This window comes from Hylobates moloch, unplaced genomic scaffold (genome assembly GCF_009828535.3).
Source record: "Hylobates moloch isolate HMO894 unplaced genomic scaffold, HMol_V3 SCAFFOLD_16, whole genome shotgun sequence".
Taxonomy (NCBI): domain Eukaryota; kingdom Metazoa; phylum Chordata; class Mammalia; order Primates; family Hylobatidae; genus Hylobates; species Hylobates moloch.
The window spans coordinates 27,064,696-27,080,495 of record NW_026652291.1 but is presented as its reverse complement, the minus strand read 5'-3'; the positions used below and the strand labels follow the sequence as shown (position 1 = coordinate 27,080,495).

Genomic DNA, 15,800 nt, shown 5'->3' with positions numbered 1-15,800 from the left:
TTAACCAAGTCTAGGGCCTTTTCTCCTCTCTTCTTACTATACCCTTCCCCCATAAAAGACCCAAAATGAATTTTTTGAACAAAGCAATCATGAGAATAACTTGTTTTGTCTTGATTTCATTCTTCATGAGTATTTATCCTGGTCCTAGAGCAACAAATACTAAAACTCTCTATTTAAAATATTATAGTTTAATGAAATTTGTTTAAAAAATAGATCCCATGACATTTATGGCACATGTATCTGTGTATTTAATATATTATTGATCTTTTACAAGTCAGTTGCTTGACCTATATTTTGTCTCTGATTACTTTTCTAAATCTCTAGTAATCTCCAAAAACATTTAGAGATTTCCATACTTTAGAGGTTTTTTTTTCCTTTATTAATCCCCTATATCCCTGAATTTTGCTCAAAGTAAAGGTTCTCTGGAGTGATTTGATATTGTCAAATATCTCCAGTAATAACAGAACCAATACAAGAGCAGATAACTGGTACAATTGGTTCGTGGTTGAACATTTTTTCTTTTTAATAGATTTATCAAGGCTTGTGCTTTCCTGAACCAAGGAGCTCTTAATATCCCTGTTTGCCTTCCATAATAATATAGCCAGAGGTTCTGTTATCTATTTATTGGGACTTTACATACCTTTTATAACCAATCAGTGCTGGGCTAGTCCTCCCTGATCAAGTGTGGAGGCCTTTCTAGGAAAGATGGTGGGGGAGAAGTGGAAGAAGTGGTATCGTTGTCCCTGGGCTAAGATGACAGTGATAGAAACAGTTCCAGGTTGTCTGAGCAACTCTTGCAAGCAGGAACTTATTTGGTACATTCCATATGATTCAATTTTTGTAGAAAAGACTATCTAGAGAAAAAAAGTTGGATGGTAGTCTCTGGAAGGTGGGATTGCCACTGATATTTTTATTTTTGTTCTGATGATTTTTCCCAAGTTTCTACAGTGACCATGTATTACTATTACAAGTAATTTAAAAGAAAGAAACCTACTTTACCTGGCGTCTTATGTCTGCTTCCCAAGGGACTTAATCTTTAACAGATCTATCACAAATCCTACCTATTGCACAGAACAACGGTAAAAGGAAAGTTCTCGTGATTAGGCCCAGAGCAGTTGCGCAAACACAAGACTGTAAGCTAGAAAGCCAGGCTTTCTGCCCAGCAGCAGGAAGGCTGGGGTGTCCGTGTTTGTTGCATGTCCCAGGGTATGTGCCTGTGGAGTCTGACGTGTGAGCAAGCGTGTGGCCCCTGCTACTCCTTTTTCCACTCAAGGATTAAGATGGTACTGCATTTGGGATTTTAACTTTGTCTTCTTTCTTTTTTTCCTTACCCTTCCCCGCTCCTCTTCCCTTTCTCCCTCTTTCTCTTCCTCAGGCCTCTCCCACCTCATGATGAGTGAACAAGGTAGGTGCTTTGTGCTTGTGGTCCTGCAGCTGCCTGAACTGCTTGTCTCCGTGCCTCTGGCTGGTCACAGAGCCTCATCGTCACTGGCAGGCCATTCGCTGCCTGTCCTTCCTGCGTTGGGCCAGGCTGGCTGCAGGACCACCCTGCAGTGGGGGTGGGGGCACCTTCCTTGATGCATCATGGTTTCCCACCCCCATTGTCCCCTTGGCTTCTCCATTCTCCACCACCATTTGTTATTTTGGGCGCTGGCCCTGCTGGGCTGCATCCGAGTGGGAAGCATGAAACCAGGCATGACGGTGTCGATAATGGGGGTGAATGAAGCTAATTTCAGAGCAACCAAGCGGTTAACTTCCTCCTGCTCCTCCCCAGGCCCCATGCCGGGGCTCCAGGCTGGGGGAGAGGAGCTGGGCTCCTCCCTGAATTTCGCTCTGCTTTTTGTCCTCCCCTCCATTCCACTGCCCATAATGATCTGCCCTCCATGGTCAAAGGAAGCCCTTGTGGGTTTGACTGTTTTCAGTTTTATATAAAAGCAAAAACCACCTAAAGAACATGCTAATGTCCTCATGGCAGAATTCTAACTCATTATACACCCTGAAGAAAACTGCATATAAAGATCTGTAAATTCAGCATCTGCAACCTAAAATATTCAAATATGCAGGGAATGAACTGTGCAGGAAATTCAGCTCAGCTAAGCACAGGGTGGGATGTGAATGAAGCCTTTTTCTCCTAAATAAAAATTTTCCACATTATCAGCCTAAATCAGGAGTTGAGAGCTGAGCCTACTTAAAATTGTCTTTTCCTTCACAGTTCAATTGCTGCTATTGTGTTTCTTCTGAGCCTTAGGATGATTGCAAGATTGGTCTACCTGCCTTGCCCTGTAACCAAAAATTCTAATTTTTCTTGACTATGTCATGTTGAAATATACATGGGACTCAGCACCTCTTCTGGAGGACCAAAGAAAAGGGGAAAGAAGGATAATTCCATATATTCCTGTTTTTCTTGATCTTTTGAGGAGGGTAGGACTTCCCCTCCTCTGCTCCCTGACATTTTTGACATAAACGGCAGTCTCATCAAATCAAGGAACTGCCCGAGGCTGGAAGAAGTTTGTTTATGGCATCCAGTTAGCTGTGGAAGTGGGCAGTCGAGGGCATTCTGAACTGACAAAGCAGGGTAAGGAGGAAGCCTACTTTTCTAATGTAAATGTATCCTCCAGACCTAAGCCAAGACCAGTGGTGTGGACTTCAGAAATTTCAATAAAGAGATGGTTTGGTAGAGAGCATATGTCAAAAAATAGAACTGGGAGAGGAGATCAGGTGAGTTCTCTAGTACTAGAAGGGGCTCCGGAAGAGGCTGAGATGAAGTCTCTGTTCTTGCAGTTTAGCAAGGGAAGGAAGGACCAACAGCAAATGACTATGAGGTGGACATGAGTAGGGGATGTGCCTGATGTTGACCAGTGTGCAGGTAGCTTGAGAGAGTTAAGCACATCTCTTTGAGGAACCGAGCTCTATGAATTGCTGAAATTCGATGGCTCAACTTTGGTGACAAGTTACACAGCAAAAGCAGACGCTTAGAGTCCCAATAACCCCCTCCTACATTCTTTTTTCCCCTCCTACATTCTTTAGCCTTATGCTCCCAGGTGCCCCTCGGGAGTTCTCCAAGCTTTTATAGTGGCTTGGAGAACTGAGTGCCTCACATCATAGGGCAGAGTGTGGCAGATGGGATAGGCTGATGGGGACTTCCTTGATCTTGATTTAGCTTATTGCAGACACACTGATGCAGCATGGATATCTTGGAAGGCTAAATCCCAACACTGGTATGAAAAGCATTCGGAGAGCCTATATTATATTCCTTATGCACACACACAGAGCTTCAGACACAACCATGCTCCGGGGGAATAAGTCTGGTACCTTCTAGAAAGAGAGAAAGAAATAATGACAGACATGGATGTTGTGAATTCCTCTTTGGAGAGGTTTTAAAGAAAGGATGCAGAATTCTTCTGGGTGACTGGTGCTACTAATATTTTAAGTTGCAACTTGAAGTTTAATCTGTTTTTAAGACAGTCCTTTGACTGCATTCCTCTTCCTTTCATTCTTTTCCATTTCCTATCCCCTTATCTGTTCTCACCCATTTGATGATTACCTAAAAAACCGATACTCTTCTTCTCACCAGTACTCCTTCCCTTTTCCTTATTCCTTCGACATGAAAAAAGGAGGCTTCTGTCTGGTTTCTACTGAATCTTAATAATTTGTTTTTGTGCCCATAAATATGTGTGGAAATATTTATGTATGTTGTGTGTACACCACCTATACATGTGTGTTATACTCTTGGTCCTCATAACTCATATTAATGTTAGGAAAATACAGGAGAAACTAGCTTCTCCGAGATGTTCCCTAATCATTTTTAGATTAAGTGCATGCAATTTCACATACATGTGGCTGTGCAGTACTTTTGCATGCAGACTTTGTCATGTTTCTGAGGATGGGACTGAGAAGAAATGAATGGGATGGAGCTTGAACATGAAGCTGAGGGAGCAGCCTTGCTGGTCACAGCGTTTACCGCTTGTTTGAGCTTCCACGTTGTATGTTTGTTTTGCGCTGCCCCCTCAGGATGTTGCAATGCTACTGCCTTTACTGTTGAGAGTTTTTGTTTTGTGTGTTTTATGTCTCTTTGTGTGTCTGCAGTGTGCTGATGTTTGACTCTCCTTGCTCTCTCTCTGTCTCTCTCTTGCCGCCTCCATGGTGGACACCATGCTTCCTCTACTTAATTGGACCTTCATTTCTATAGGTAGAAGTAAAGGTAGAGCTCACTTTATTTTTATCATTATAACTATCAATCTGCCTTTTGAAATATTCATGCATCCAAGAGGATTGTCGATTCTGAATACAGTCCAGATTATAAATTAATGCTTTTAACAACAACTGAAAAATAATAAAAATAAAAAGCCAATGCTATCATTTCCCTTCAGTGCACTTCATGTTCAGTGTTTGGGGATGATTCTGTGTTGGCCTGCCTCCCTCTAAACTGAGGGTGGGCCTTCTGTATGATCTTGTACTCTTTCTAGCAGGAACGGGGGAGGGTGTTCTAAGATCCCCTCCCAGTAAATATATTGAAGGAACAGGGGAAGGATGAAATTATGTATCATTGTTGCTATTATTTGGAGTAACTGAATTTGGGGATAACATTGGTGGGGGAAGGATGATAGATGAGAAAGGGAGAGGATTGGCGAATTGCCTGAAATTTTATTTAATGTGGAATTGGGGGGGGGATATTTGTTTATTTCTCTTTTTTTCCTGTGTTGTTTTTCCTGTATATGTGGGATTCGGAATTTTCTGATGGGGTGATGGGTTCAGAAGCGTGGGACTGGCAGGGTGTGAAAGAACACAGGAATGAAAATGTGTTACACAGTCAGGAGGAAGAGGAGAAAGAGATAACGTAGGATTTTAACTTACAAAGCCAGCCTTTTGCCAGGTGGGCAGAGAAAAGGAGAGGGGCTGAGTGTGCAATCTTGCACCAACACTCTGACATGCATTTCATCGCACCACACCTTTGGGTAATGCATCCATTTCTACTCAAAGCTGTCAGAGACCTGAGCCTCGAGAACCTGGCTCACCAGCTCAAATTGGATTACTTGTTCAGGAGTGAAGGGAGAGGTTAATTGATAAATTATAAATATGTATCTACATCTAGTCTTCCCTGTTTCCTCCCTAATTCTCCAGCCCCTATCTCAATGAGTCTGTGTGCTGTCTCTTCCTTCAAAGACTGGCAAGTAACAGAAGTAGGAAATGTGTTTTATGCCATGAGGATGTTGAAGAAAGAAGGGGCTGACAAGTTATTGAAAACATGGATTCAGTGATGCGTCTGTGAGCTGGCTATCTCTTATCTGAGTTTTATGCTTTTCTGGGTCTTTGAAAAGTTATGTATGGTTGCCTTGGAAGCAGTTCAGTCCTTTCCACTTTGGGGTTGGTTGATTGCCTGTTCCGTTTATGCTAATCCCAGGTGGCTTCATTCTCAGAAATCTGTCATGGGGAACCCTTACCCCATTGCTAAGTTGGTATCTTTTGAAAGGAGGTGGGTGGGAAAGCGGGGAGAGGAAGAGGAATAAATGATTAAAGGGCTACATCTGGCTGTATCTCCACCTATCCACTGACGCTACTTAGTGGAAGGCACTGGTGACCTCATAGGCACAGCCACCAATCTGTCTAGGACTCAACTTTTCTGATGCATGTGGCACTGTTGCCTCTTCTCTCATTGGCAATACATTAGATTCAGTCTCTGTCTCTGTCTCCTTGTCTTTCCCTAATCCCCTACAGCATCCCATAAAATAGATGTTTTGAGTGTTTTTTAGATTTTGCACGTGAGTATCTTATTTTCTTTCTTGGAGTCACTGCTACTACCACTACTAGAAGCTGCTGACACTTTCACGCACCAGCCATTGTGCTATATGCTTAATGGGCTTGTCACACTTAATGCTCATAACTCATCTGTGAGGTAGGTGGTGGCATTATTCTTGTTTTATGGATAAGAACAATAAGGCTCAGAGTCAGATAATGTAAGTCGATGACTACTAAGTGAGAACCAAACCCAGAATCTGTGCCCCTAACCTCTGCTCTATACTGCCTCTCCCGGATACAAGGGTGACCTCCATGTTTAAGCCTTCTAGCTACCTCTCTACACTGACCTGTCATAATTTCCAGCCTACCACCTTGCATTCTCTGTAGCATATGTCTATGTAAATGCCCCACTAAGGGAGGCACTTCAGTAGGCTCAAAGTCAACCTTTATATCATCTGCCCACAAACCAGCTTCCCTTTATGATGTCTCCTGTTTGTTAACGCATTTCCCACCTGCCTTATCACCAGGTGTGAAACCCAGGAATTGCTTTCTATCATTCTCCTTCCTGAACCTTCCTACTCCTAGGCAATTGGTAGAGAGAGAGCTTGTTGAGACTCTTCTCCAGAATGTCTCTTGCATCTCTCCTGTCAGCTCCCTGGATCAGTTTCCAGTTAGCACTTACTCAGTTATTGCCCTCTCCTAATTGTTTTTTTTTCCCTCTATTCTCTTCTAGTCTATCCAGTGGTTGAGAATTGCTTAAACTCTGCTGCTCACCAAATGGAGTGCAGGATTAGCTATCTCCCTTTCAAAGCCTTCCCTTATATGGTCCTGTTTACCTTTATCCTGCTCCTCTGTTAAGCTTAGCTACAAAATTGCTGCTCCAGCCAAGTGGAATACCAAATAACCTCTCTAGAATTTCCTCATCTCTTACCTTTGCTTATTCTGTTTCTCTACCTTTTAACAGTCCCTAATCCCCTTTTTTCTACCCATTGAAAAATACATATATTTCATTTCTTATGTGATATTTTCCTTGAATGCTCCATTCAGAGTTGGGCTCTTCCTCCATGTACCTCTCTAACAATTTATATGGAAGTTAATTGGGACTTGGGCCACTCCTCTCTACTAGATTGCACATATGTTGAAGACAAATGTATTCATTTGTTAACATCCAGATGTGTCTAGCATAGTGTGTTCCACGCAGAAAGGACTCAAAATCTCTAATCCTCTTATCTTGCTGTTATCTTCCTAAAAGTGAAAATAAAGCAAAATTAAAATTAAATCGGGTCATGTAGCTCATCTGTTCCAAAATTTTGGGTAGATTCTTGTTGTATAATTGTCAAGGTGCCTTCCCTGCTTTATTTTCAGTGGGCTTACCCCCTCTGCCCACCCATCACCCCTGCCAGCTCCCCCATCTCCAAAAGTCCCCAAGTCACTCTGTTTGCATCCACACCGCATTCTCTTGCCTTCAGACTTTTGCTCAAGCTCTGTTCTCTTTCTTAAATGTCCTTGAACATGCTTCTCCCTCTTATCCTTGAAGATCCAAGGCTCCTAAGTCTGCCAGACTTTGTGCTGTGTTATAAGGTACCTATGCCAAACTGCCTTGAGTCACATTTACTCATGTGTTTCAATCCACTCCCCCACACCTGTCCCACAAAGGACCAAGACCTGTGTCTTTGCCCTCTCTGTCACTTATTCTATACAAGCTTAGTACTAGGGCCAGAGTCGTACTTGATGAATGCTTACAAAATTAAGTAATGGTTTAACTGAACTAAGCAACTGATTTTAGATATGGGGGAGGGGAGATGGACAGGATTAGATTTTCAACACTGATGTTAGTAATGAAATCACTCTACTTACTAACATGTGCCCCTTATCACAACACTAATGACCCCAAATCACTGAGTAAAGGAGCCCCAATGGGTCATGAAGTAAGACCACGTGTTCTAGCTCCACTTCCCTCCTCACTAAGGCCATCTCTTGGCCCTGTGTGTGCAAGTGTCAGTGGGAAAATTTTATAGATTACACCAGAATAAATGTGGGAAAGGTCTTGAATTTATTCTTAGACATTTTTCAGAGAAAAGAAGGACTATGCCTCAGATGTTGTCATTCTTTTAAAGCTGAATGATGAAGTAGTAAATCCATAATGGAAACAATTGTCAAGTTAAATCTACAAAACTGAGCAGGGTGGGTAGGCTATAACAAAAACCACTCTGTTGAGGAGGCCGTTGGGCAGGACATGGCCAAAAACAAGCGTGAACTTACCTAGAAGTGGCTCACACAGAGGACTTCAGCAACCAGCCTTGGTCAGGTGTTTTGAAAGCCTCTGTTTAAGTGTTGAGAGTATATTTTGGCCTTCTTCCCCTTCTTCTAGTCCATTTAGGGATTGTCCATTCTGGATGAGGTTACCAAATACCTTCCCTTGAAACTGAACTCAGGGCAGGGGTCACAGACCCAAAAGCCAGCAGGAACCTGACCAGTCTGAAGAAGTAGACCTGGGGATAAGTAGTGTCCTAGTGTAAGAAAAGCAATAGGTCATCGTGGGAATCATGGCAAACTGGAGAGTGCAAGTCCCATCAAAGGCAGCAGTCTCCACTCTGCTCCAGCTGATCGCTGCCATGCAAGGATGCAAGCACAGTCACCAGATGCTCAAGAAAAGCCAGAAGTGGGCGTGATAAAAATGTCATCTGAAGGTATCTTCTCCTCTGTACGTATGTATGAACACACACACAGGTGTGCACCTGCGTGCCAGATGATTTGGTGCATGAGCCATAAGTTTTTGACCTTTGGTTTGAGAAGAAGGGAGGAGAAAAAGATTCCTTCAAGATTTCTTACTGGATGTCAATAGTGGGAGGTAGTTTGACTAATTTTCTCTTTGACCATTGCTGTGATCAGTTACCCAGAATCCTTCCTACCCTTGGCACTACCTTCGGAGAGGCTGGTCTGTGTGTTGGGTAAAGTTGCTTTTGTAGAGTGGTATGGGAAAGTGTGGGGAGGGTATGGAGAATGCAGAGAATGACCTGGGAGAGAGGTATCTGACATCTCCAATAATTATCAAAAACTGATTTTTAAACCTTTAGGGCGGCCGGGGCAGCAGGGGGATTTAGTTTCTTTTTCCTTTTGCTCTACAAAGTTTTATATTCACTGGACTGCGTTAGTATTGACCCTAAGATCTATTCTAGTCCTTTAGAGTTTAGAAGCCATTTTTGATTTGTTTATGTGTATTTTTCCCATGTAGATTTGATCACTGGCCTTCTAATGCTGAGCTAATCAACACTGGCCAAACTGGAAAGAGATAATCAAGCTACATGAATTTGAACATGATTTCATGTAGATTGCATTTTACTGGTAATAACATGAAGAAAGCTGATTTGAGGAGTTGAGCCCCCTCTTGTCCCTGCTAGGACTTGAGAGCCTTGAAAATAAGTTACTGCCTTGATAGCCAACTGAGTATGCAAATTCGTTTACTAATGCCAGCTACTAATTATGAAAATAAACTCATCTGTGCTCTATAAATATCTAATTATAATAAAATAGGGGCAGTATTATATTTCCATCTCTTGTCTCATCTGTTTCTCATCCACCACTGATTTGTCCTCTTGACAATGAATATAAAATCGCTTTGTTTTTTCAAGAAGCCTGTTTTCCATGTATTTTTTCTTCTTCTAATGTTTTGAAAGTCTGTGGGAGAAAATAGATTTATTTTAAACATAAAACGTAAATTGCTTGATTTTAGCAGCTCTGTGTTTTTGGCAGTGATGTCTTTGAGACGGTGCTTGAAAAATTTGAAAAGTGTGTTTTTTTCCTGTTTAGAAATTTTCACTGGACACCAAAGACATTTTTTGCATGGAGGTTTCTTGGAGCATTCAAAAAAGTGTTAATGTGAACAGAAGATTTAATAATAAAATGTACAATGTATCAGTAGAATGTTTTAATTAAATTCCAATTGACAATACACAAAAGAAATTATTTCTCAGATTTTGAAACGACATGTCTGTTTCCTCCTCCTCAAGATCAATTTGGATTTATTGATTACTTATAGATTTTATGTCTGTGTATATATGTCATAAAATACTTTCTCCTCTAAGGTATGAATAATGATCTATCTGTTTGTATAGACCTTTGCTTATCCAGTTGAGTTAGTTAATCTTAGAAGATATATAATTTTCAACTGTAGATCAATATGTATACACACATAAACTTGACTTTGATAGCACCTACAGGCAAAGAATGTTTTGAATTGTGTTGTCTTTAAGATACATCTCATTTGTAAAGAATGCAAAAGAGTAGTCTGATGGAAAGATATTTAATGAGAGAATAAGCAAAGTGCATTTCCCCATGTGCTTAGGCTTGTACATGCCATGGTCTGTTTCTTAGGTGTGTAGGGCAGCGTATATCTGAGTATAGGTACAGTTTGTGCAAATACATATTAATAGGCTTATACTGGTGTACTGTGTTTTTATATGCAGTTGCCATTTGTAGGTGTACTGAAAATAATAGATTCCAGGGTGACATGTATTAGAATTTAGCAGATCCTGTGCTTCAATATTAGAAAAGCAATGCTTATTTGGCATTCAACAAATATTGATGGAGAGGCAACGATATGCTAGGTACTAAGTACGCAGAAACTGAGCAAACATAGACCCAGCCCTCTGACACCTTGCTCACAGTCAATGGGAGTTTCAAAATAGCTTTCAGATGTAACAACCACCTTTCCTCAAGTAAAAAGTCTTAAATGCATTGTTTTTAATGTATTTTTATATATGCAGTTTTTAAATTAATTTTTTAATTTTAAACGGAAATTGTTAGGTAATCATTTAGTCTGATCACCCACGCTTTACGTTATCAGAATCAGAAAAGAAAATGTGCTTTGTGTGTGAACACATACGGAATTTTTTATTTGCTTGTCATTTATTTGTTTATTAGGGATAGCATACACAGTGCAAAGTGTATAAAATGCATGCTCTTAAGCATACGGCTTAAAGGTTTTTTTTTTTTAACCTGTATATACCCATGTAAATACCATCCAAATCAAGAAATAGAATATGCCCATCACTATAAGATTCCGTTATGACCCTTTCTGCCATTACTTCTTTTTCTTTATTGGTTGATTTATTTTTTAAAAAATTGCCATTTATTTTTAATAAATACGTGTATTTTCCCCACTCAATCCAAAATTGTGTTTATCCATGTAATAATCAGTAGGCAGGCTCTAGATTGCTTAACTTTCATTAAGAAGGATTAACCTTGTGAGACACCCAGGCAGTGTGGTTTTTCACTGTGTGTAAATAGAAGCAAAAATATTGTCCTCTTGTGAGGTAGCTTTGCCCTGTTTTTGATGAAGCGCAGGTTTCCGTCTATACAAAGAGAATATCTAATTGATATTATTGAGTTTTTCTCTTTTTTCCTAAGGCATTTAGTGGTAAGCAGAATAGCAGAGGTGGAAAAGACCATATGCTTTGTAAAAAGCCCGACTAATAACACTTTTTGTTGGACGTCTGATCGTAAAAGTGCTGCATCTTTCATTAAAATTTACATGTAAAGCAAGGGCAGGCGCGGTGACATGAAACCTAATGCAACTTGCACATCTTGACATAATAACAATCACAAGAAACTGCAGATCCCAGATGGCAGCTTGGCCTTTGCCATCCTTTTAATAAGCTACTAACTGCTAATTATTTCACTCTTTTGGGCAAGTTAATTTACTGTTGACTCTTAAAGAGATACTGCTCTTTTTTTTCCCCCAACCCACACAAAACAGAGACCTTCCACCTGGAGCTTTGAAAAGTGCTTCTGTGCAGGTTGGAAGCTTTCCAGCCGGTTGTAACAACGATGGCAAGTATTGGGATGAAAAATGTTGCTTAATAACATTTTCTTTTTTTTTTTTATGAATATAGAGAATTTAAAAAATTTGTTCGGCTAAAGAGCCATTGTGTGCATGTGCATGCATGTGTGTGCGTGTGTAAGAGCAATAGATAGAGCAGCCAATGCAGGGAGAAGGTCTGAAATTTGGAGCCTATTTAAGAGTGAAAGAACAGCTGCCTTTTAAATGGTTGCTAATTCTGACAATTAATGCTGTTCTGTGAGTGTGTGATTTTCTGTGATAGCAGTTAGGAGGGATGATGGTGTGTAATAGCTCATTTCCTAAGCTTTATGGTAATGTAGCATAGTAAAGACCATAGAACTGAAAAAGAACTGGGTCCCACATGCTCTGCAGCCCTTTTAAATGAAACCCTGCAAAGCCTGCTTTTCTCTGTTCTTTGACCTCCTTAGGATGATTTTATATTTTGGCACAGACACAGATTATTAAATGAATGATGTGCAAGTGGGCTTGGATGCATCAGAAGTGAGTTTGGAAAAGAACCTTGTTTGCAATGAGCTGTCTGACAATCAAAATATTTACTTAAAGATAAGCTAATGACTGTGCCTTGCAAATGCCTGCAGATCTATTATTGAAATGAGAGTCAGCACATTGGCTTGATACTATACAAAAATAAATCTCAAACCTCAAATACTATTGTGTGTGTGTTTGTGCGTGTGTATTATACTTCTCTCCAAATAAAAGTCTTTCAAACAATAAAGAAATATAGAAAAGTCTCTCAACCCATTTTCTTGAAATATTTGAAATAAATTTGTTACTGTAATCCGTTGTTCCTTGTTGCTGGTAAGAATTGCTAAATGGCAAATGTGCATTGAACAGCACACTCTTCTATTATTAGTGATGTCTCTGAACCTGAACTTGATAATGTGAGTTTTGTGGTCCAATATTTTACCTATAATGGCTTGTGTGCTATGAAGTTGATGAAAGGACTGTGAAACTCAATCCAATAGAGGCTAATGCCTCTTACTTATTAAACCTAGACTTATTAAACCTATTTGCATATTGACTAGGGAAGTTTTAAATGTTCTGTTTCTTTAAAAACAATGTATTATATGGTTTCAAAATAGGCCCAAGGAAAAATATTTCTGTTTTTTCTAATTCACAAATTTCTAATTCACAAATTCCTGGGTGAATTTGAGGAAGCTTTGTCATCTTGTAGAACCTGGTATTATATAGCACGTTCAGCCAGATTGTCATCTTCTGAAAAAATTTTGAGAAATGCTAATAATTTTTTTTTAACTTTTTCTTTAGGTTTGGGATATATGTGCAGATTTGTTATATAGGTAAATTGTGTGCCATAGGGGTTTGGTATAGATTATTTTGTCACCCAAGTAATAAGCATTGTACCTGATAGGTAGTTTTTCCATCCTCTTCCTCCTCCCACCCTCCATCCTCCACCCTCAAGTAGTCCCTGGTGTCTTGTTCCCTTCTTGGTGTCCATGTGTACTCAATGTTTAGAAATGCTAATAATATTTCAAGGAAAAAAAACTACTGGGAAAAGTAAGTTCTGAAAACATAGTTTTAAACTAAGCAGGTTTATTGACTGCGGGACTTCTCAGAGCCTTTGTTATGGCAATGCAAATTACAAACCTCTGAGAAGGGAAATGTACATTTCAAAGTTACCAAAATTTATTTGACATGAAACCCTTTTTTATGATTTTCGTTTTGGATGAAAATAGCTAGAATTAGAACTCTAGTTAGTGTTCAGTTAAAAAAACTTTGGACAGCAATTTTAAAGTAGCTACCAAAGCTAATATTCTAAGGCTTAATGACTCTAAAATTTGAAGGAACTTTTGGATTGGCTTAACTCAAGAATCCTTTTAACTACATTTTCTGTTTTGATTGGGAATAGTTTTTTTGGAAGGGTTCATTTAAATAGGGAAATCACTGCTTCCTGGTAAAATACACACCACAGATGTTAAAACAACTGCAGTTTTAAAGATACAAGTCTGGTTAAAACACTTCTAGTTTATATTACCTGAGTACTTAAACAGATATCCATATAGTGAGCGTAAACAATACTTCTGAGAATGGCTGCTTAACTCTAGGAAGAGCTGATCTCGGCATAACATGAGAAAACTACTAGGAACTTTAGTCTTACTTGCTTTCAAATTTGGAGCAGGTCAATAGTCATCATGGTTATTTCTCTACTGTGTATCTAAGGTCGTTCATCCTGAGAGTCTGGTTATGAATGGCTTTTTTTTTTTTTCCCAGACAGTGAACATGTAGGTGAAGGAATTGCTCTCTGGTAGGAATTACTTGTTTAGAAGTCATTGGCTCAGCTAAGGATTTTGTGGGTTGTCTCAGTGCACAGCTGAGGACTTTGTCCTATTTATGTGCTGTCTGTTCAGTATGAAGTGGCAGCCATTGATCCATCTGTAGTACACCATTTGCCTGGGGCTATTTATCTGGTTGTGGAGATGTAGTTTGCTGAGCCAGGCATACGCTCCCTTGTTTCCCAAGTGACCAATAATGAGTCTTTACAAATGCCTTGGCCCAAATTGTTATGAGTGAGGTTCCGCAGTTCTAAACTCATTGATCCATGTGACAACTGAACCTGGAATACTAGATCTCCATGTGTGAATAATTCTAACCTAGGGTCAGCATTATGGAGCAAATAGAACAGTGAGATAAATGTGAGGACCTAATTCAGAATGCTGGGGAATAAAACATGGTGGGTTAGAGTACTGATGTTAGTGTTTGACACTCACTAGCTATACGACCTTGTTAAGCTTCCTTGTCCTAATAAGCAAAACAGGAGCAAGAATACTACACACTTCACAAGGTTGCTGAGAGGATCTATTGAGACAATAATATTAAAAGCTTATGGTAGAGCTTAGCTAACATACATAAGCATTAGTTTAGTTATAAACATTAACAACGAACATTAGTTATCATAAATACATCTTGTCAATATCAGCATCACTCATTAAATATGGGAACTTTGAACATATTATTCAATCTTTTTGACCATCTGTGTTTTTACCTGTAAAATGCCTACTTGGTAGGTTTGTTCTGGCTAATAATTGATACAGTGCAGGTGAAAGTGCTGTGCAAATTAAAATAGTGCTACACAATGTTAAATAATAAGTAGTTCATGAGAATATAAGCACCATAAAATCAGAGGCAGTATCTGATTTTGTTCGTCTTGGTATATCCAGTGCCTGTAACAGTGCCTGCCTCATCGTAGAAACAACTTAGTAAATACTTGTTGACGAGTTAAGTAACTTCTTAGCAGAGTTCTGCAGCAGGGCCAGCCCCAAGCCTTCCTGTGATCCTGTCATGCTTTCAATAGAGAGGGTCTTTGGGTACCTCCATTGCAAGAGGGAATCATTAGTCTCTTCCTTCAGAACAAGTTCATCCAACCCCAGGTCTGCAGGCTGCACATGGCCCACGATGGCTTTGAATGCAATCCAACACAAATTCTTAAACTTTCTTAAAACATTATGAGATTTTTGTGTGTGTGAATTTTTTTTCTAAGCACAGCAGAAATCATTAGTGTTAGTGTATTTCATGTGTGGCCCAAGTCAATTCTTCCTCTTCCAATGTGGCCAAGGGAAGCCAAAAGATTGGACACTCCTGCTTTACAGCCTCTCATACTAAAAATAGTAATCCTCATAAAACCTGTTCATTCTTAGGTTTTTGATAGATGTGTCTGCTTTTTTTTTGTGCACACAAAGAGCTATAGGATTTCCTTATATTACTTGATGGAACTATATGAGCTGTGAAGAAAACAAAAACATTTGGTTGGGTTACTTTTAAAAAATGCTGATTTGCTTCCTCAAATCTTAGAAGCATATAATTTCAGAGCTTAAAGGAGACTTAGAATTCCTTTAGTCCATTCCACTGTGATTTTGTGGATGACAGAGAACATGCTGAGAGGGCCTGAGTGATGTGTTTGTCGCTGCACAGAAAATTTGTAGCACAATCGGGACTTAGACCAGACTTTCTGACTTCAGATGTTGTTTTCTTTCTCCTCCCACCAAGTTGCCTCTAAGTCCTGGCCATCTTCACTGTTGATGGTATTTGTTATAGATCATTCATAGGTTGCCAAGATCATTGTTGATAATGCCATATAAGGAAGATTCTGGAAGTTTCAGTGTGCAAACTTTCTAAAAAAAAGGTTATCTCTTAAATTACTTGTCTGCCTGGGAACCGATACAACTCCAGCTTTCAAAGTTGTCAG

General features: G+C 39.7%; 1 protein-coding gene across 30 annotated transcripts in view; it reads left to right on the top strand.

Annotated features, from left to right (window-relative positions):
* The window catches only part of NRXN3 (neurexin 3), a 1,690,724-nt gene that overhangs the window by 124,007 nt on the left and 1,550,917 nt on the right, over window positions 1-15,800 (top strand). For 27 of the 30 annotated variants that reach the window (XM_032180353.2, XM_032180331.2, XM_032180336.2 and 24 more), the window contains exon 4: window positions 1,376-1,405. The exons of the other annotated variants lie outside the window; for them this stretch is intronic. In XM_032180353.2, the coding sequence (XP_032036244.1) occupies window positions 1,376-1,405 (30 nt within the window). The remainder of the gene's footprint in view (window positions 1-1,375; window positions 1,406-15,800) is intronic. 30 annotated transcript variants of the gene reach the window in all.